Source organism: Oryx dammah, unplaced genomic scaffold, assembly GCF_014754425.2.
Source record: "Oryx dammah isolate SB20612 unplaced genomic scaffold, SCBI_Odam_1.1 HiC_scaffold_17, whole genome shotgun sequence".
Lineage (NCBI taxonomy): Eukaryota > Metazoa > Chordata > Mammalia > Artiodactyla > Bovidae > Oryx > Oryx dammah.
In genome coordinates this window covers 17,124,234-17,145,469 of record NW_024070201.1, presented here as the reverse complement: position 1 = coordinate 17,145,469, position 21,236 = coordinate 17,124,234, and the positions used below count along the sequence as shown (strand labels likewise).

Sequence of the window (21,236 nt, the reverse complement as noted above, 5' to 3'; positions counted from 1 at the left end):
GAGGTCCTGAAATTTTTATATATATACACATAAATACATTTTATATATATACATATATATAAAATGGATATATTCTTAAAAGTAACAAAGTACATTTAAAAATTACTTAGTTACTTTTGTTACAGTAAATCATGCTGGTGTCACAGTTGAAATTTTTCATATTTCACTATTAACAACCTTAAAATTGCATATATATTTTTTGTTGCAAGCTATGAGCAAGTCATTATATACATCTGAATATATACTAGTTTAGGGTTTTTTATGATAAGACTAGTTGTATTCAATATATAAGTATGGTAAATAAAAATACACTGATCAACTAAAAAAATCATTGCTCCTTGGCCTTTTGCCTAAAATATTATTTTTACTAATGACTTGTATTGTAATTTTAGAAATCTGGCTAACGATGAAATGCACAATCACAGTATCCTCTGCTGTAACACCCTGTGCATTTGTCTCTTATAGTCTTTGTAATATTTTCTTAACTATAACTTCTGTCATAGTTGAACAATATTTGCTTACTGGTTCCTTTCCAGATACCTCTTTTTTTCTCATCTGTTTCTTTCATCAAACCTTAGATGTTAAGCAAGTCTGGCAAAATTTAGACACGTGTTAAATTCCCATCAACCCTCAAACCGTTTGAAAAAAAAAAATTAAGGAAGTGAGATAACATGATAGTAGCAACCTGGTCTTGCTCTGAAATTAACAATGTTTAAGCTACAAAGTAAAACTCAAAAGAAAAAAATGCCTTAAATAAAAATACACTTTAAAATGTGATCTCCATTGTCAATTTTGCAATACAAGGGTTTTATCACTTTAAAGCAAAATTCTAAGCTGCATACTTTTCTGATGGGCTACAAATGAGCTACAAGTATCTTTCATTCAATCATAAACTCTGTAAGACCATATTAAGATCTATTAAGAGCCCAGCAATAGTAGCCAAGAACACAAATTTTAATAGATGCAGAGCAAAAGCAGGTGCAAAAACATTTCAGTGTGGTTTTCTTTTGTCTATGAATGGAGTTTCTTCTCAGGACTTGGAGCTATCCACATAAAATGGCAACTCAGAAGAGATAGAAAACTAAATTTTTGCTAAAGCCATTATCTTTAGACTCAACTTTCATCCTATCATTCTGAAATATCATTTACTAACAATTCTATATCCTTCTACTAAATGTTTACCCATATTCAGCTTTTCTGATTCTTAAACTAAACTTAGCATCACAAAGCCACTTTCTGAAGAGTAAACAGTTTGAGTCCAAGTTCCTAAACAAATATTTGTGCTTCTAGCTTTTCAGCACTGTATGACAACCATTTCCTTACAGAAAGCAATTTCTGCATTCTGGTTCAAAATATTAGCTTTTCAAAACATCAACCATGTAAGTATAAAATGGGAGCCATGCGGCTCATCAGGAGCTAAAAAGAACTTATTTATTTATTTACCATAAGCATGGTACTGATTGAGTATGGGTTCTGACTGCCAAGAAAGCTAATTGATCTTAGAATGATTTAGTTAAGAGTATAGAATAAAAGATATTCAAGCCCTGTTCCACTCCATACCAATCAGAATATGCCTATAAGACTGAGTCCCACACGTTTTAAGAGAGAGAATAAAACTGAAGAATATTTAGAAAAGTGACACAAAAGTAGGCCATATGAGCTAAAGGAAGTAGGTCTGTTTAGTTTATAGAAGAGGACTCAGGAAATATGTCTAACTTCAAATATCTCAAAGGACGTCATATTAAAAAGATTAGTATTTTTTTGTATTATCTCAGAAAATAGAAGCAGTAACAAACAGACAAATTTTCCCTACTATGAGAACTACTCAAAGATAGAAAAGAAAGTCTCAAAAGGCATGTTTAATCATTGAGACTATCTCAGTGCCAGGGATATATAGATGGGATTCAAGAAAAATGGGTAGCAATTTTTTTTTTTCCAAGCTATAACGAGTAGATTCCTGCCACGCAAAGTCCATAATTGAGGTCCTGTTACAGTAGCCTCTGGGAATTCATTTCTTTCTAAACTGCACCTGATACAGAAAAAAAGGAGGATGTATTCTGTCTGCCAGCAGAAGCGGAGACAATGGAGATTGCATTCCAGACCCAGCGGCTGCCGGCAGCCTAGACACCTGCATGTGATGAAGGGATGGGGATCCAGGGGGAGCTGAGAGGTGTATTAAGTGTTCAGATTTGAAAGGCATCAAACCATCTCTCCAGCTACAAAAGCACCTTTGAAAAAAAAATTTGTTTAGTCACTCAGTCACGTCCAGCTCTTTATGACCCCTTGGACTGTAGATGGCCAGGCTCTTCTGTCCATGGGATTTCCCAAGCAAGAATACTGGAGTGGGTTGCCATTTCCTTCTCCAGAAATAATATCTTTAAATTCTTCCAACCCTGAGATTCTATCATTCTATGCTTGTATAACAGACTTCCCTTGTGACTCAGCTGGTAAAGAATCTACCTGGAATGAGGGAGTCCTGGGTTCAATCCCTAGGTTGGGAAGATCTCCTGGAGAAGGGAAAGGCAATCGACTCCAGGATTCTGGCCTGCAGAATATTGTATAGTCCATGGGGTTGCAAAGAGTTAGACATGACTGAGCGACTTTCACTTTTTCACTATGCTTGTATGCTGCTGCTACTGCTGCTAAGTCGCTTCAGTCGTGTCTGACTCTGTGCAACCCCACAGATGGCAGCCCACTAGGCTCCTCTGTCCCTGGGATTCTCCAGGCAAGAATACTGGAGTGGGTTGCCATTTCCTTCTCCAATGCATGAAAGTGAAAAGTGAAAGTGAAGTCGCTCAGTCGTGCCTGACTCTTAGCGACCCCATGGACTGCAGCCTACCAGGCTCCTCTGTCCATGGGATTTTCCAGGCAAGAGTACTGGAGTGGGTTGCCATTGCCTTCTCCTGTTTGTATAAATTCCTCCAAATATTTGAAGCTATAATATTAAAAATCATTACATGTACTAGAAATCAGAGTTACTACTCAACATTTATCTCACCATATTCAGACCAAACTCATGAAACAATAACCCATCAAGCCAAGTAACAGCACTTACTTTTATTTGCACATTTGATGAAGTCCTTGACCAAGCTACTGATTTCTTTCATCTTTTTCAGCCTAGTGGCTTGTGTTGAGGCTGATACATTTTGTCTTGCTGTTCTCAGACATTCTGTTTCTTTCTGAATATATTTCTGTAAAAACCTTCAAAAAAATGAAATGGAATTCCAAAAACTTGTTAAATACTAACATTTTTAATAGTTTCAAAATGTCCTTCATGCCATCATAAAGAGCTTTTAAACCACACTTCTTCAAATAATGTACACTAACCAAAACAATTACATTTCCAAGGCCAAGCCCTCAATACCAATTTAAAGTCTGGTCTACAAAGTTCTTAATCTGTTTACTTCCATGATTTTCTACTGCTTTCCTGCTTGCTTTCTCATTTATCATTAAAAGCTTGCAATACAATTAAGAGCTCTCAATTCTTTCTCACCTCTTTCTGCTATTTAGTATATGACGTGTGTGTGTGTGTGTGTGTGTGTGTGTGTGTGTGTATTACATGACCTACTATTAGGGAAATTAAAATGGAGGAAGTCTTATACAAGCTTCAGAAGCAACAGAGCAGGCCTGTCACTTGCTTCTGATCTGCCTGGACACTGCCTGGATTTCATACCTGCCTGCAAGCACAGCAAGTCAGGCAGCACTTCAGATAAGAAAGGAATGGGTCTTGGAATCTCTTAAGCCCCTGAGGACCTGGCCAGTCCCCCAGGGTCTAAAAAGTTTTATGACTCACAAGGTGAAACCACATTGTAAAAATTAAATCAGAGTTTCATTTGTGCATGCAAACTGAAGATGATAACAGTCTGTGGCCTGGGATTATAAGCAGGAACCCCTAAAATAGCAATTTGAAGTCTTATCCTTGGGGTGGACGTTCAGCCCAAGACCTTTTCCCAATTGGGACTCCAGATTGCTGTTAACAAGGGACTTCCCAGCACTGTTTAAGTCTGAATGTTGGTTGGCCCAATTTGGTGATGTATGTGCTGTTATTCTTCTCTATTGTTTCTATTTCTGTTCTTTTAATAACTGCAAGGAGATCCAACCAGTCCATCCTAAAGGAAATCAGTCCTGGGTGTTCACTGGAAGGACTAATGTTGAAGCTGAAACTCCAATATTTTGGCCACCTGATGCAAAGAGCTGACTCATTTGAAAAGATCCTGATGATGGGAAAGATTGAAGGCAGGAGGAGAAGGGGACAACAGAGGATGAGATGGTTAGATGGCATCACTGACTCAATGGACATGAGTTTGGGTAAACTGTGGAAATTGGTGATAGACAGGGAGGCCTGGCGCGCTGTGGTTCTTGGGGTTGCAAAGAGTCGGGACACGACTGAGCGACTGAACTGAAATTAAGTTAAATAATCATCTATTAAAAGTTGAACTTATTTATTTGTAACAAGTGATTTCTTTTGTTAACAAATCCTTTGAACCTCAACAAAAGTAAAACTATCAGCAAAATAGGGACCTCCTTCCTAAAGAGTTGGTAAGGTTTCTAGCCTTAATTTAAACGAAGTCTGCCTATAAGATATTCATGATTAGCTGGGAATGTTAGGTACACAGATGGCCTACATGATCAGCTTATGAAAAATATTCATCTTTAGATAATAACTGTATTTGTAGTAGGCTTTTCTGGGGACTCAGTGGAAAAGAATCTGCCTGCAAATGCAGGAGATGTGGATTCAAAACTGGGGTCAGGAAGATCCCCTGCAGAGGAAATGGCAACCCACTCCAGTATTCTTGCCTGGGAAAGCCCACGAACAGAGGAGCCTGGTGGGCTAGAGTCCATGGGGGTCACAAAAGAGACAGGAATAAGTGACTAAAACAACAAAAATTATTTGTGTCATCTGAAATAAAGTAAGGAACCACAGGTAAAGAAGTATGTATTTTTCATGTTATCCACAATGAAATCCTCAATGGTCTGTCTAGTGCCAAATAAAAACTAAAAAATAAAATAGATTATCTATTCTAAACACTCAAAATTAATATATACTCATATTTCCCTAGACTGAAAATGTTCTTTCAAGTTTATCAGTATTCTACATTACTTTAAAATACTTTATCTTTCCTAAGTCTTACCACCTATTTCTAGTTATGAATGGATTTCATAATTGAAAATTATGCCTTTATATAAAAGCATCAATTCTGTTTGCCACTCCAGTCAAGTAATGAATTGTGTCTTTCCAAAGCATGAGTTTTGTTTGTTAATTGCATTTATATGGAATTTTTCTAAAATTCTTTTTAACTTTTTATTATATTTATATATGGCAGTTACTTAGAGCAATATTTAAAGTTATCAAAGTTATAAAGAACTTAATATAACTTAATTTTATTCTCTAATTTGAAATAAAGTCTTATGAATAAAGTGATATGAAAGAAAGTCTCTCTCATCTTGAATGATATATGTCAAAGACATTTTATTGAACAAATAACTCAAAAATCTTAATTTTTTTATATGAACATCCTTTAAAAATTATGTTTCAGATAAATATTGAGCATCAATTTCCTATGCAAGGCACAATGATATACAAGGAGCAAAGATAAGTTGACCTATATACACACAAAAATATCACAACAGAAATAAAAATGAAAGAGAAAAGAAAAAATGAAAAAAAAAAATTAGAATCGAATACCTAAAAACAGCATCCCAATTCAAATATTCCCCTTGTTTGGAATCTGAATGCTGATCTAAATGTCGAACAGTTTCTGGATCCTTAATCAGGCGCTTAAATTTCTCAATCCCTCTCTGAAAATGAAAAAGAACAAAATAATGACTTACCAATCACACATTCATTTCAAAGAAAGATTAAATTTAAGTAATTTACTACCCTTCGCTCTGTAGCTTTATCAAGTTCTAGTTGACGGCAGCAAATAAGCAGATCATTAAGTGCTAGACTCATGATTCAGAATTTCAGAAAATGTATCTGTAAAAAAATACATATATATGAAAAATTATTTCAGATTGTGGTATTATACAGTTAGATCTAACTGTATAACTAGAGGCATATTACAAAGCATGATTTTTCTTAATATTTCCATATTTAAATGATTTTCTTAGAATATATCAAAACAAAGCCTTAACATGCAAATGTATTGAAAATAAGAAATGTATAATTTACTTTATTGTTCTGAGACATCTCCTAAGGAACATGACATTTATATTAAAATATAAAAGATGAATAAAAAAGACTGTCAGGCAAAGAATAAGGAAAAGAGCACTTGAGAATTTAACACTAACTGAACTATTCAAAAACACCCTTTCTTATAGATAGTGACTTGTCATTTTGCTGAACCAAAAGCTTAAATTCTGTTTTTGAATTGATATGTTAAGAGGTTCTCAGAGCTAGTAAGCCCTGCCAAGCACTTACATCTCAACTGGACTTATAGTTCTCATTTAATACATAAAAATAGAGGAAAATGATACTATTGTTAAACAAGGAAATGAAGGAAATTACACACTATAGTGACAACCTTGTAAATGTCAAAGGTCTACCATAGCTTACTATGCCTTAATGCCATTGCAGTAGACCTTCTTTCAGATTTTTTGATATACTCAAACCTTTCTTCGATAAACTTAAAAAATAATCTTTCAAGAAAAGGACTGTTTTAGTATTTCTGAGCCTTTTTACAAAGAAGCTTCATTATTGTTACTAAAAATGTTTATAAACAAAATAATGTCCCTATGTCTATTATATCTACACTACATATACATCTCAAGAGGAAAAAAGGAGGGTTGAATCCTTTCCCCATCTTTTCACGTAAGTTCTACTCAATCTTTCAAGATTAAGCATGTTTTTCTCCCCCTGCAATATCTCACAGAATCTTAAAATTGGGAGGAACAAAAAGACCATGTCCAATCTTCCTATAAAGGAAGAAATTTCTCCAACAAAATTACTACCGTCTCTTTTGACACTCAGAACTACCTCTATTGGCAGATAGCTCTAGTTGTCTTCTCCATTTTATTCAACAGTTGTTTTGATTCCTTTACCCCTATTACAACCTCCTTTCAATTCAATTCAGTTCAGTCTCAGTCATGTCCAACTCTGTGACCCCATAGACTGTAGCACACCAGGCCTCCCTGATCATCACCAACTCCCAGAGCTTGCTCAAACTCATGTCCATCAAATCGGTGATGCTATCCAACCATATCATCCTCTTTTACTTTTACAACCTCCTTTACTGTGCTGTATAATATAGGCTGTTGATTACTTGATGGTCATTTTCATTTGACTGTATATTTCTTGAAGACAAGAACTGTTGTTTTCATTTTTCCGTTATAGTTTTATCAAGAACGCTCCCTTCTTGCTCAATCTTAGTTTAAGCCCTCTTGAGTCAATAATGAAAACAAAATTGGGATTCTAACCAATGAAATGGTTTTTCCAGTGGTCATGTATGGACGTGAGAGTTGGACTGTGAAGAAAGCTGAGCGCCAAAGAATTGATGCTTTTGAACTGTGGTGCTGGAGAAGACTCTTGAGAGTCCCTTGGACTGCAAGAAGAGCCAACCAGTCCATCCTAAAGGAGACCAGTCCTGGGTGTTCACTGGAAGGACTGATGCTGAGGCTGAAACTCCAATACTTTGGCCACCTCATGCGAAGCGTTGACTCACTGGAAAAGACCCTGATGCTGTGAGGGGTTGGGGACAGGAGGAGAAGGGGACAACAGAGGATGAGATGGCTGGATGGCATCACCGACTCGATGTACATGAGCTTGGGTGAACTCCAAGAGTTGGTGATGGACAGGGAGGCCTGGCATGCTACGATTCATGGGGCTGCAGAGTTGGACACGACTGAGCAACTGAACTGAACTAATGAAAACACGTTAGCAACATCCAAAGAACCATAAAGGCAGGCACCTATATTCCTAATATGTTACTTGTAATGTGAAAAAAATGCACGCTTACTGAACATGTGACACTTTCAAGAAATGGTAGCTCTAAAGTTTTTTTTTTTAAGCTGTGTTGACTTTGCTTTTCTCCCAATCCATCTCTCAGAGATTGATTATTTTCAAGAAAACAAAACAGTTCAGTATTATCTATATAAATACGAAATGTTCCTTCACTGATACAAGCAACAATATTTACTTGGCAACTACTGTATTCAAGGCACTATGCTAGGGGTAGAAACTTAAAGAACAAATCCTACCTTCATGGAGTCATAACTAGTTGGGGAGAGTAACAATAAACTAGTATACTGATAAGTCAAAGCATAATTCCAAATTGTGACATATGTCTCAAAAGAAGCAAATACTATTTATGGCCACCTGATGAGAAGATCCAGCTGACTGAAAAGACCCTGATGGTGGGAAAGATTGAGGGCAAGAGGAGAAGGGGACAAGGATAAGATAATTGGATGGCATCACAGACTCAACAGACATGAGTCTGAGCAAATCTAGAGATAGTGAAGGACAGGGAAGCCTGGCGTGCTGCAGTTTATGGGGTCGCAAAGAATCAGACATGACTTAATGACTGAAAACAACAAAAAATATATAGAATTTTTATTTTATTTGGTATTTTTTATTATTTATTATTTATTTTATTTTATTTGGTATTTTTATAAACTACCAAAGAAAATGTATCAGAGGAGCTTAAAATAAAGCCAAGATCGGAACGAACTGGTGCCAATCACAGAGTGAAAAGAACCAACATCTTAGAGACGGAGACTAGCCTAGCCAAAGGTTCCTAAGATGGAAAAGGCAAAGAATGTTGGAGGAACTTAAGATGACTAGAGGAACTAGAGTAGTAAGCTAGAGTAAGAGCGTCACTAGATAGAGTTTAATTCAATTAATACATTAATCCACAACAATTTAGGTTCCACTCCCACCATGCAACTGCTATGATACATATTTCTTAAAAGCTTCTGAATTGGCAAATCCATTGTCCTTTTCTGATCTCAACCAAGTTGATCCCTTTGCATAATTTGACAATGATGTTTGTATCTGATCTTCCTGGATCTAATTCTGCCCTTAGCATGCCATTCTCATCTTAATGGTAAAAGTGTGGGCGCTGTGGTCAGACTGTACTAGTTCATACCCTGGTCCTGCCACTTAAAAGCTGCATAACCTTGTTCTTGTTGTTGTTCAGTTGCTCAGTTGTGTCCAACTCTTTGCAACCCCAGGGACTGCAGCACATGCTTCCCTGTCCTTCACCATCTCCCAGAGCTTGCTCAAACTCATGTCCATTGAGCTGGTGATGCCATCCAACCATCTTGTGCTCTGTCATCCCCTTCTCCTTCTGCCTTCAATCTTTCCCAGCATCAGGGTCTTTTTCTAATGAATCAGCTCTTCACATCAGGTGGCCAAACTACTGGAGCTTCAGCTTCAGCATCAGTCCTTCCAATGAATATTCAGGGTTGATTTCCTTTAGGATAGACTGGTTGGATCTCCTTGTAGTCCAGGGGACTCTCGAGTCTTCTCCAACACCACAGTTCAAAAACATCAATTTTTCAGTGCTCAGCCTTCTTTATAGTCCAACTCTCACATCCATATATGACTACTGGAAAAACCATAGCTTTGACTATACAGACCTTTGTCAGCCAACTAATGTCTCTTTTTAATACACTGTCTAGGTTGGTCATAGCTTTTCTTCCAAGGAGCAAGCATCTTTTAATTTCATGGCTGTAGTCACCATCTGCAGTGATTCTGGAGCCCAAGAAAATAAAGTCTGTCACTATTTCCATTGCTTCCTCATCTATTTGCCTTTACATGCACTTTCCCTTCTGTCTGGAAGGTTCCTAGAACCCCGCAGAGCAATTTAACACTGCAAGGTCTCACCACAAATGGAACTGATTCTCCCAGGTTCAGTTTCTACAGAACCTCATCCACTCCTGTACCATCACAATACTCTTCTATCACATTTTCACTCTGAATAGTAATAGTCTTTTTACTTATCTATACCTGGTAAAAACAGCACCCAACACTCTCGAGTGCTTAAGGTGGAGGCCTAAACTGAGGTCATAGGTGTGGAGCCCTGTACCGAGGTCACAGGATAGAAATTTCTGCAACTGATGAAGCCCCATAGCAACTGTTGCCATGAGCCTCTGTATATAAACTGGCCAGCACCCTGACCCCATTCCTGTAAAATACCCATTCTATAGCATCCTAACCAATCACCTAATGCCACCATCCCAGTAGGAATTTTGTCTTGAGGCTATAAAAATTGGCTAGAAGCCTGCAAAAGTGTTCGGCTCTCCCTTGAGCCAGCCCACTGTTCTAATGGCCTCTCCCACTCTAATTTTCCTCTCCTCTCATTCTTCCTCATGTCTGGAAATTCTTTTCCAACCTGTGCACAGGCCACAACATTTTTGGTTGCCTGTGTGGGGACTTGGGGTCTCTTCCCCTACCTCCTGGCCTCTTGTTTCTCACCGGGATCCCTGCCAACAGGCAAGTGGCTGTGGAAGCAACTGAGGTCATCTGGCCAGGGTTACCCCCTGGTGTATTCCAAAGGCCCCATTGTTCACTGTACCCCAGTAGCTGCCATGTGGATGGGTGAAGGTCTCTCCTTTTGACTCCTTTCTGAGGATTAGGCCAACCAATATTGTGTGGGCATAGGCCAGGCACTTAAAAGCCACTATGGCGCCTGCCACATGAAGACACCTGTGTGAGGATAAGGGAGTCATAGAATGAATCACACCACAAGGGCATCTACACCCTAGCAAGACAACTTCCATGCTTCATGTCAGGCACATAGTGGTTGAATCAAAACAGAGCCCATCATCCCCTGGACACTGCCTCCCCAATAGGATTGTGAGGTGGATTCCTCAGCCTATCTTCCCTGTCACTTTCACTTCTTTCCTTTTTAGTCCGGATTGATTTACAGGAGCCTAGGTGTTGCCTCTGAGCCATTCCAAGAGTGCCCTCCACATTTCAAGGAAATGCCAAATGGTGAGTCACCCGGTCACTCCTGAGAATCTTTCTCTGCCTGGGTCACACGGTACCTTAGCTGAACAGTTCTCAGGGGTCACCTCTCACTGCCGGATGCACTTGTTGGGACGGTCAGCCATTTTGTGCCATCAGTTGCACGGAGAGATCACTGGAACAAAAGGGATGCCTGTCAGCTGGTGACTCTCAGTACCCTCATTATATAGCATGCAGGCTAACAGTGGGTTCTGATATGTCCTGGGAGCCTCTGTCTCAGACTCACCCCTTGGCTACATTATCTGGAACTGGAAAAATTTGACCCTGCAAAAGGCCTGGACCCAGTACAAACTGGGGGACCAAAAAAAATGTCCTCTGAATGACACACTAGATTGTAGCACGATCCTTCAACTTGATCTCTTTTGCCAAAATCAGGGAAATGACTCAGAGTCTCCTTACGTTCAGTCCTTCATGGCCCTTAGAATCTGGATTTGAGGGACTCATGCTGCATGTGTCTTTCTGTTGCCTCCCTATCCCATCTCCCTCTGCCTCCTTCATCAGATTTCCTAGACAACCCCTACTCGACCTTTCCTATCCCCATTTGATGTCTATTGTTGGAGACTAGGAAAGAATTCTGAGGTTCCCTTTGGTCCAGGTCTTTCTCCTATATCCAAAAGGCTGAGGGATCAAAAACTCTCCTGAACATTCTAGAGAATTCCCTTCTAACTACTCGTCTCTCAGGGTGGGGAGGGACCAAGCTTCCTTCCCTACCCTTGCAAATTCCCTTACTCCTTCAGATTCTTCTGATCAAACAAGACCCCACTTCTCCCAGACAGGCAATCCAAGATTTTTATCAGCTGATCTGTCCCTGACATGAGAGTCAATTTGAGCACTATTTGGTCTATATTTTAGTTATAAAACTATCATTACAGAAAGGAAAGATGACTTTTTGACACAGGATGGCGGTATATTGATTAGACTCTGGAGAAAACTGGTTAAAATGAAATTTTTTTCTTGGAAACTTGCAAAAACAGTTGTTTTTGCATATGCAATTAAAAACAACTAGCTTGTTAAAAAGGCCTGCCTAGGGAAAACTTGATGTTAACCCTTGCCAGGTCCTTGAAATACACAGCCCACTTTGCCTGAGACCTCAGCGTTGGTCAATTTAGAAGTTCAAGCCAAGGAAAAAAAAGCATCAAAGAGACATTTTAAATCTCAACTGGAAAACTATGAGATCTCTATCTGTCCATCTGGACTTATGTATTTCTCAGTGTGTATCTTTTTTGATAATACTGAAGTTAAGATATAAATGAACTCTAATTTAACTGGCCTAAAGAAAAGTAATTGCTTACAAATCAAACAATTCTAAATACAAGAGAAACTTAACTGAATGAATCTGAGGTTCATGTGAACTGGGAAATATTCAATATTAAGTATGTAGTATTAATATTTGTTTGCTAATCTAACATAGACATGTCAAGTCATTAAGCATAATATTTTCATTGTGCCTAGGTTTAACGTAAGTTAAATATTGTTATATTTGATATCTGTTACATGTTTGTCAACAAGGAAAATATCTCGAGTGAAGAAACTTCTAAAAAATAATATGCAAATGATATGAGCTTTTAGATAAATTCTATTAGGAATATACTTTAGAAATGCCTGTCTAAAATAGTCTTTCCAGATTTTGTTAACCTGAATGTCCACAGTTGTGCTAAACTAAGTGACAGAAGTTTATTGAATACCTAGGTCATTTCTAAATAAGATTCTGAAATATTCATCACTGAACACTAATGTCCTTTTACAGAGAAACTAAAAAGAGATTTGGGACTATTCATAAATATGTTTGGTGCTACTCTGAGATGTTTTCTATACGAAAGAAAAGGTTTTTTTTAGAAATTATCACTGATATTTATGCTCACCTATCTACAGAATGCTAATATAAAGGTCAGTTCTTGGTTGCTTAAGAAAAGTAGGCTGTATGTTTTTAATAAAGAAGGTATGAGGAATGAAACTGCATTTTACAAAGGGAAAAGGAAGTAAGTCTGACTTACAGGTGGTTGCTTCAGGATGCGAGAACAAAGTAACGGGTACAGAAAGTGATAAGAAGTTTTGTGGAAAGAGGACCCTGAGAAAAGTTTTTCCATGATTCGGACTAAGTTTAAAATAAATTTAAGCAAATTTGCTTTTAAATGAATTTAAATGCTGGTGCAAAACTTAACTTTGGCCTTTCTCTTTGTTAAGAGGACATACTTTCTTCAGATGTTGAACTGCTTCTAATAATAGATTTAAGTTTCTTTACCTCTTAATTGATCTGTTCTATATTTGCCTTTGAAATCCTTTCTGCTACTTTGGCTAAGTGAATAACTATTGTTTCATAGTGACCAATATGAGCCTATCTGACTGTTATAAACCCTCTTGTTATTTATTGACAAAACTTCCCAAATGATTTGACTTTTAGCTAACTTTGGGATGCTTCAGAAGGACCCTGAGACATTCCAAAAAGAGATATTAAATTACTTGGGTTCATCTGACATGTCAAATTATATGGAGAGTACTGTTGGAGGAATGATGAATCGTCTCAGGTTATTTTGTATGGTTGATGCTCCTACTGTAGATATCCTAAAAATTATGTGGAATACATGAAAATCTGATGTGTCCTGGTAAAATGTCAGTTATAATTCCAGTTACCTACCACGTTAAAGTGTTACATGTCACAGCAATGACCAGGTTTCTTTGTCAATGGCAATTTAATCAGATTTTAAACATGTCTTCTGTAGTTTCACTCTGATGTCTTTGCAAGAATACTGCTACTTCAAGATTTATGGAAAAGACTTTTCTAAGGTTAACCAAATAAACATATTTTATTATTAACAGTAAGCTGGTACCAGACTGGAATTTGGTCTTCTCTCTCTGTTAAGAGAAAAAGTTTTCTTAGAATACAGCTTTTCATCACAGATTGTGAATTTCTTTGCCTTTAAGTGATTTATACTTGTTTCTAAAATCTTGTTACTTTGTTAAATAAGCATTATTTTACCATGATCTATAAAAATGATGGTAGATGTAGACAAAGCTCATTCTGCTTCTATAAAAATTAACCCCTGTCAATTTAAATACGGCAATAGTCCACTCAAAGAATGGTCCACTGAAATCCACCCTTTGAGTTTACACAAAGAGTCAGACACAACTGAGCGACTGAATTGAACTGAGTCTACTCCTAAATTGGGGGATTAAAATTGGGTGAATAGCTATTAATCAGTCAGGGCTAAGGTAAATCCAAGATGACCACTTGGATTTTCCCAGCTCCCTGACAAACCTCATTTTTATTTGATGAGTTAAAGCCTTCTCTGGCTACAGGGTTAATGTCCTCACAATGGAGAAAAAAAAAAAAAAAAAAAAATATATATATATATATATATATGCTTCACTGAATATTAAGTTCTAGCTTTGTTAACTAAGGTTTATTTACTAAGACTCACTTCTGAGATAGCTGTTATATCGCTGCTGCTGCTGCTGCTAAGTTGCTTCAGTCGTGTCCAACTCTGTATGACCCCATAAACGGCAGCCCACCAGGCTCCCCCGTCCCTTGGATTCTCCAGGCAAGAATACTGGAGTGGGTTGCCATTTCCTTCTCCAATGCATGAAAGTGAAGTCGCTCAGTCTGTTATATCGCTAAAAGGCTTAATTAGATTGACACCAAGCTAGTCTGCCTAGTCAAGGCTATGGTTTTTCCAGTAGTCATGTACGGATGTGGGAGTTGGACTGTAAAGAAAGCTGAGCACTGAAGAATTGATGCTTTTGAACTGTGGTGTTGGAGAAGACTCTTGAGAGTCCCTTGGACTGCAAGGAGATCCAACCAGTCCATCCTAAAGGAGATCAGTCCTGGGTGTTCACTGGAGGGACTGATGTTGAAGCTGAAACTCCAATACTTTGGCCACCTGATGTGGAGAGCTGACTCCTTTGAAAAGACCCTGATGCTGGGAAAGATTGAGGGCAGGAAAAGAAGGGGACGACAGAGGATCAGATGGTTGGATGGCATCACCAACACAATGGACATGGGTCTGGGTGGACTCTGGGAGTTGGTGACGGACAGGGAGGCCTGGCGTGCTGCAGTTCATCAAGTTGCAAAGAGTCGGATACGACTGAGCAACTGAACTGAACTGAAGCTATAGTCATTTAACAACTAAGTCAGATGTCCTGGGCACATACCATGCTATACCTAATGGAAGTTCTTGACTTAAATTCTTATGATCTTACTAACAACTGCTAGCTATATTATATTCTATGTCATCTGTTTCAGAAACTTGTTTCTTGTGTTACCAAATGAATGACTAAGCCTATGATAAAATGCTGATATGCAGTTCCATATGAGATCAACTATTTTAATAATGTAACTCTAGACATGGGAATAACAGGAGGGAATATTTTCCTGAACCAAAAGGCCAGTAAAACATGGATGGTCCAGGGACTTTTGCTACTCACAAGGCCTGGTCTAGTAACAGTACCCTGAGTGACCTATCAATGGAATCTTCACTAGACTTGGGAATGAGCTTTCCCCGCATTGTGGGACACAGTGGCCGTGAAATGCCTCCAAAACATGGTCAAAAATGTGGCTATGAAGGGGCCCTGCTGACTGGACATTGGTAACTGCCAGCTGCCTCTACAAAAATTAAATCATGACCACTGCAAGCTGCTGAGCTTCAACAGCCCCTAAAAGTTCAGGGTAGAGATCAGAAATAAGTCACTCTGTGTTCTGGGAAAAACTGGAAGAACAAGCCTTCAGAAAGTCAGATGTTTTCAGGTCAAGATTTTTATGAGCCCAAATTCTTGCATTCTCTCATACCCAGAGAAACACTAACGTTACAGACCGATGTCTGGTCTTGGTTCTCCTGGTGAGCCCCTTGGCAGTTTTTCTACTTCTATTAAGCTTTGGGCCATGTTTTTTTAACTTTCTTGTTAAGTTTGTTTCTTCTAGAATACAACAAATAAATCTCCAAATAGTAATACGACTAGAATATCCCCCAGCCAACACCCAGACAATGCTGGAACAAGCTGCCTTATCATTCTGTGGACTCTCATCTCCCTCTGTAAATGCACCCTGGCAGAAAGTGGGCATTGCGACTCAGGACCCCACAATGTCCCTGCCCAGCTTGGAAAAGCCAGCGCGGTCACTGCCCCATTCCCCAGTGACCTGTGTCCCCATGGCCCGAGACAAGGATAATGTAGGTAGACAGGTAGTCATGAGCAGGGTGTTAAGCGGCCAAAGTTTGGCCCATAAATAAAAAGAGGGGGGAATGTGGAGCCCTATACCACGGTCACAGGATAAAAATCTCTGGAACTGACCAAGCCCCATAGCAACTGTTGCCATGACCCTCTGGATCTAAACCGGCCAGTACCCTAACCCCATAATATGTAAGATACCCACCCTACTATCCACCCTATAGCATCCTAACCAATCATCTAATGCCACCATTCCAGTCGGAAGCTTCTGTCTTAAGGCTATGGAAATTGGCTGCAAGCCTGCAAAAGCGTTTGGCTCTGCCCTGAAATGGCCAGCTGTTTTAACAGCAGCTCCCACTCTTAATAAATTTTATTCTCCTCTCATTATCGGAGAAGGCAATGGCACCCCACTCCAGTACTCTTGCCTGGAAAATCCCAAGGATGAAGGAGCCTGGGAGGCTGCAGTCCATGGTGTCGCTGAGGGTCGGACACGACTGAGCGACTTCACTTTCACTTTCATGCATTGGAGAAGGAAATGGCAACCTACTCCAGTGTTCTTGCCTGGAGAATCCCAGGGACGGGGGAGCCTGGTGGGCTGCCGTCTATGGGGTCGCACAGAGTCGGACACGACTGAAGCGACTTAGCAGCAGCAGCCTCTCATTCTGCCTCCTGCCTCGAAATTCTTTTCCAACCCCCACGTAGACCACGACACTTACCACAGAATAAAATTACCACAGAGAAGATAGTGCAGTCAGCCGACAGTTAGAAGTTTGAACTGGAGAGTGATTCCAAAGCCCAAACTGTTAATCAGGAGACTGCAGTTTAAGCCTCCACAAATTGCTCGCTGATTAAAACTGCTAATTATAAGAGGGGAGAAAAAGATGATTAGTCAAACCATCTTCTTCAGCGGCCCTACAGTTGGACTCGGCCGAAGCGGAATCTGTAAGCGGTGATGTCCGCAGCCTACAAGCCCGCTCAACCCGCCTCCCCCAAGGCCCGAGCCGGCTGTCCAAGCACTATCCCGGCTTTCGGATCAAACCTGGAGTGATCGTGCAGCGTACGTTTCCAAAGGAAGCACTAAGGCTGACTGGCGCCGGGGCACTGTCTGCCCACGCTGGCCAAACACGCACGCTCTACACTCCCGAGAATCGCTTTCCCAAACACAAGGCTCATCTGAGGGAAACGCGCGTGCGCCCTGTCAGCCAATGGCGTGCGGCCCTGCATCCTCCGCTCGCCCTCTAGCGCAGGCTCTGCCTCTCCGCTCCCGCCTTCCCGCCCCGCCCCCATCCAAATGTGAGGGCGGATGTGACGACAGCTCCAAGTAGAACGTAGGCGGGTTTCTTTTCGGCGCCTTTCTTTCTCCGGCGGAAGCGATTGGCTGGCGGGGAGCGAAAGAGGCGGGACAAGTTGCCGCGAGTTCAGTGCCGCCACTGGAACCGGGAGATGCGGCGCAGGGGCTGTCGCTGTGTTGGTATTTATCCGAGTCTCGTCTCCTACGGTTCTTTCTGGGGCTTCGATCATGCTGTTACCTTCGGACGTAGCCCGGCTGGTACTGGGTAAGCGCCGGCGCGGTAGGCAGGGGGGTACTGGATCAGGCTAAGCCGGACGGAAGGACCTTTGGAGCCGGAGGTTTTTCCCAGGGTGGGGAAGCTTTGGGGCTTTGCCTCCCCACCTACAAGTTCAGACTGGCGGTGAATCTTCTTCAGTGGGAGGCTCGGGCAGTTTAAGTTTCTTTATGTGTGAATGCTCCTCTCTTCCGAGACTCTCTGGCGAGGGGCGGCTGAAGAGAAACTCCGGGTGGAACACCTGAGGCCCGGATTTGGAGGGAAAGTCAGGCCTGCACACTTAATTAGAATCCTGCAGGGGAGTTGCCTACGTGATGGATGGACTGCGTTTTCTTCAACCTTGCGCTCACTTTCCCGTGTCAGAGCTGGGGCCGAATAAGGAAAAATAAAAGACTTCCCCAGCCACCCAGCTTTAGCGAAGGACCTTCCTGACGGCCTTCTCATAACTTGCCTTTAGAGCGACGAATTTGGAACGAATGAAGTGATCCTACCTCTCTGTCCCCCCAACCTCCTGCAAGAAGTCGTAGAATGTAGAGGTTTGAAACCCCAATTGCATACTTTTAAGACAGCAGCAATTCCTTTTTTTTTTTAAATTAGCAAGACTTTTCACTGGAAATGCCTTCCAGTTGAACGTTTTCTAGTCCTAGTTTTTCCTCAGTTTGAAGAGTGACACTGCCAGTTGTCAGGGTGTATTTGTGCAGGAAACGGTTTTTGTTGTTTGTCGCCTGAAAGAATAAGGAGTATTGTATTGCTGGGAATGAGAGCCACATAAAACTCAAAACCGGAGCCAGATTTACAGACATCATATGTGAATGGTTAAATGGTAAACATTTGTTCTAAAACTTCCCTTGGTATCCAAAGGCCATTACTAACATTATTTCACTGTCAGAAAAATCCATTTCTTATTCCCTTTTTAAAGTATTCTGCCTTGTCAAAAAAAAGAAAAAAGTTTTTATGCACAGACTCTTGACAGGCACATTTTGCAGGAAACTTTAGAGGGTAGTGGTTCTACCATCTGTTTTTGGAGAAAATAATCACTTAAATTTAAACTCATAATTGTTAATGTTTGGTTAATTTTTTGCCCACTTTATCAAAACTCAATATCAACAGTTAACCTACATCGAAGAAGAAAGCTGTCTATCCTGTAATTCTTATATTAATTAGGCTTATTTGTAAACAGATCCAAAGTAGACTTTCACAAAATTCACAATAATACTGACATACTTTATTGTGGTAGCTGTCCTGTTTGCTTTGTGGGATGTTTAGCAGCATCCTTGGCTTCTATCCATTAGATGCCAGCAGGGACGCAGTTCTTGCCTTCACCCAATTGTGAGAATAAGTGTCCAAATATTGCCAGTATATTTCCTGGAGGGCAAGAACCACTAGCCTTAAGAAAACAGTACAATTTTCTAACTGGAATAATTTAAACAAACTTGTGAGAGTATTCTAGACTTCCTCCTTCTTTAAAAATGGATTAAAATTATAGTCATTGTTTCTTATCCTAAAATTCTTATTTGTCATTCACATTCCATTTTTATTGCCACCAGTCCTAACAGTATGCGTCCCATTTCTCCTTTGGACTGTTTTCATAGTTTCTCATATAGTCTTGCAATTCATCTTATTTGTGGTTACAAAAATCTGCCTAAAGTATTCACACTACACCTCCAGTTTTAATAGTTGAAAGAGTTCTGCACTTACCAGAAATTTCAAGTTGTGCAAAAGAATATATACTACCAAAAAAAGCAAATCTCACCACTCTTGCTTTTTTCATTTAGCATTATCGTGTCACCACGGAGACCTATGAATCACAAAACTTAGTGGCTTAAAAATTAACAGTTTTATTCTTTGCCCATGATTTCTTCTGTCAGTACTCCCTCCCTCTCAGTACTCCTTCAGTCCTCATTGTTGCCCCTTTTGTTCATCATGTTCTTGCAGCAAATCTTTGGTTGCTTAGTATGTTCCAGGCCCTGTGCCAATTGCTAAAAATTGAGTTCTCCCCCTTAGAATTTACATAATTAGGTTTTTTACCCTTACCCACACATACCAAAACACTTTCCTAGACCCCTACCTCTTATTTTATCTAATGATCTATGTTACCCTATCACAAGTCAAATTTATTCAAGGAATAAGCTCTCCTTAGTTACTGTACTTCCTTAACTTTCATTCTTCAACATACTGCACTGACTTTTGTACCTACTACTGCATTTAAATAGCCTTGCTACCTGGCTATACCCAGCTATTGCCTTGCTAGAATTTCTTTAAATATTGTACAGGTAAAAAAATATACGTCAAAGTGCCATTTGTTGTTTCTGGGCCACTAGTGTTGGTTTTATGTTATACAGGGTATTCTGCGGACCTGATCCTTCAAGTCTCTTGCCTGATCTCAAGTTCTCAACATGTGCCCTATGCCCCAGGCATTCCAAACTACTTGCACTTTCTCCATATACTCTTGTTAATGTATTTTGTTCCCTCTGCCTACAATGTTTTTCTCCCTCTCTTCCTAGTACACTTGTATTTAAGGTTCAGGTCAATTGTAATCTCAAACTGTTTCCAGCTGGTACAGTTAGTACTTTGTCCTTACAAGCTCTGGTGGCATTGTAGATTACTTGTATCATACTCTTGCTTTGTTTTATTGTAGCTGTGTGTTTACTTACTCTTTTTTTTTAATATAAAATTTAACCATTGTAGCCATTTTTACAATTCTGTGGCATTAAATACAATCATATTTTTCTGTAACCATCACCATCATTCACTTGTAGAACTTTGCCTTCCCAAACCAAAATTTCCTTTTTGACCTATTTAGTATTCTTTGTTTGTGCATGCTCACTCATGTCCAACTCTTTGCGACCCCATGGACTACAGCCTGCCAGGTTCCTCTGCCCGTGGAATTTTCCAGGCAAGAATACTGGAGTGGGTTGCCATCTGCTACTCCATTCAGTATTCTTATTCTAGAATTAATGTACAGGCTTCAAGAGTTGTGGGAGGCCCCAAACTATCTGTAAAGTTTTATGCACAGGTGGGACATTTTTTATAGGTGAAGTATCCAGAACTTTCTTTAGATTCCTAAATAAATTTGTTCCTTTCTGTATGAGTCAGCATCCATTTAGGAAAACTGAAACTAATCTGAGTATTTAGCATGGAGGAATTTAATGAGGGAATTGGTTACACTGGTGAAAAGCTAAGAAAACAAGCAGCTTACATGAGCCAACCTGGAGGGTAGTAAACAGCAGGAAACCACTCTGATATCAGGACAAGTAGAGATGAAACCCAGAGGCTGGTTTCACTATGTGAAAACTAGAAGGTAGACTTGTCTGATGTGGGAGCAGTAGTAGAGGAAATTCTATGAGGGCAAAGAGGAAATGGGAGGAAAAAACCATGGCTCCCAGTTGCCCTCCAGTCTCCCACTGGTGCTTCCCATTGATTGAACCCAGTCAGAAGCCAGCTGACATGCAACCCAGGAAATTGTCTGCAGCAGGGTCAGGTTTCCTGTTCTCCAGTACAGAGCAGAGGAAGCAGCAATAGCGGATTTGAAGGCAAACAACCAG

General features: G+C 39.9%; 2 protein-coding genes across 2 annotated transcripts in view; one reads left to right on the top strand and one right to left on the bottom strand.

Moving 5' to 3' along the window:
• ATM (ATM serine/threonine kinase) overlaps positions 1–17,341 on the bottom strand; it is a 156,326-nt gene extending 138,985 nt beyond the window's left edge. Inside the window, exons 1-5 of the mRNA XM_040257918.1 lie at positions 17,188–17,341; positions 16,843–16,983; positions 5,882–5,977; positions 5,687–5,799; positions 3,056–3,201 (exon numbers count right to left, since the gene is read on the bottom strand). Coding sequence (XP_040113852.1) covers positions 3,056–3,201; positions 5,687–5,799; positions 5,882–5,953 — 331 coding nt within the window. The 5' untranslated portion in view covers positions 5,954–5,977; positions 16,843–16,983; positions 17,188–17,341. The remainder of the gene's footprint in view (positions 1–3,055; positions 3,202–5,686; positions 5,800–5,881; positions 5,978–16,842; positions 16,984–17,187) is intronic.
• A 145-nt stretch (positions 17,342–17,486) lies between these two features.
• The window catches only part of LOC120876211 (protein NPAT), a 53,686-nt gene continuing 49,936 nt past the window's right edge, over positions 17,487–21,236 (top strand). The window contains exon 1 of the mRNA XM_040257919.1: positions 17,487–17,682. Within this exon, the coding sequence (XP_040113853.1) occupies positions 17,646–17,682 (37 nt within the window). The 5' untranslated portion in view covers positions 17,487–17,645. The remainder of the gene's footprint in view (positions 17,683–21,236) is intronic.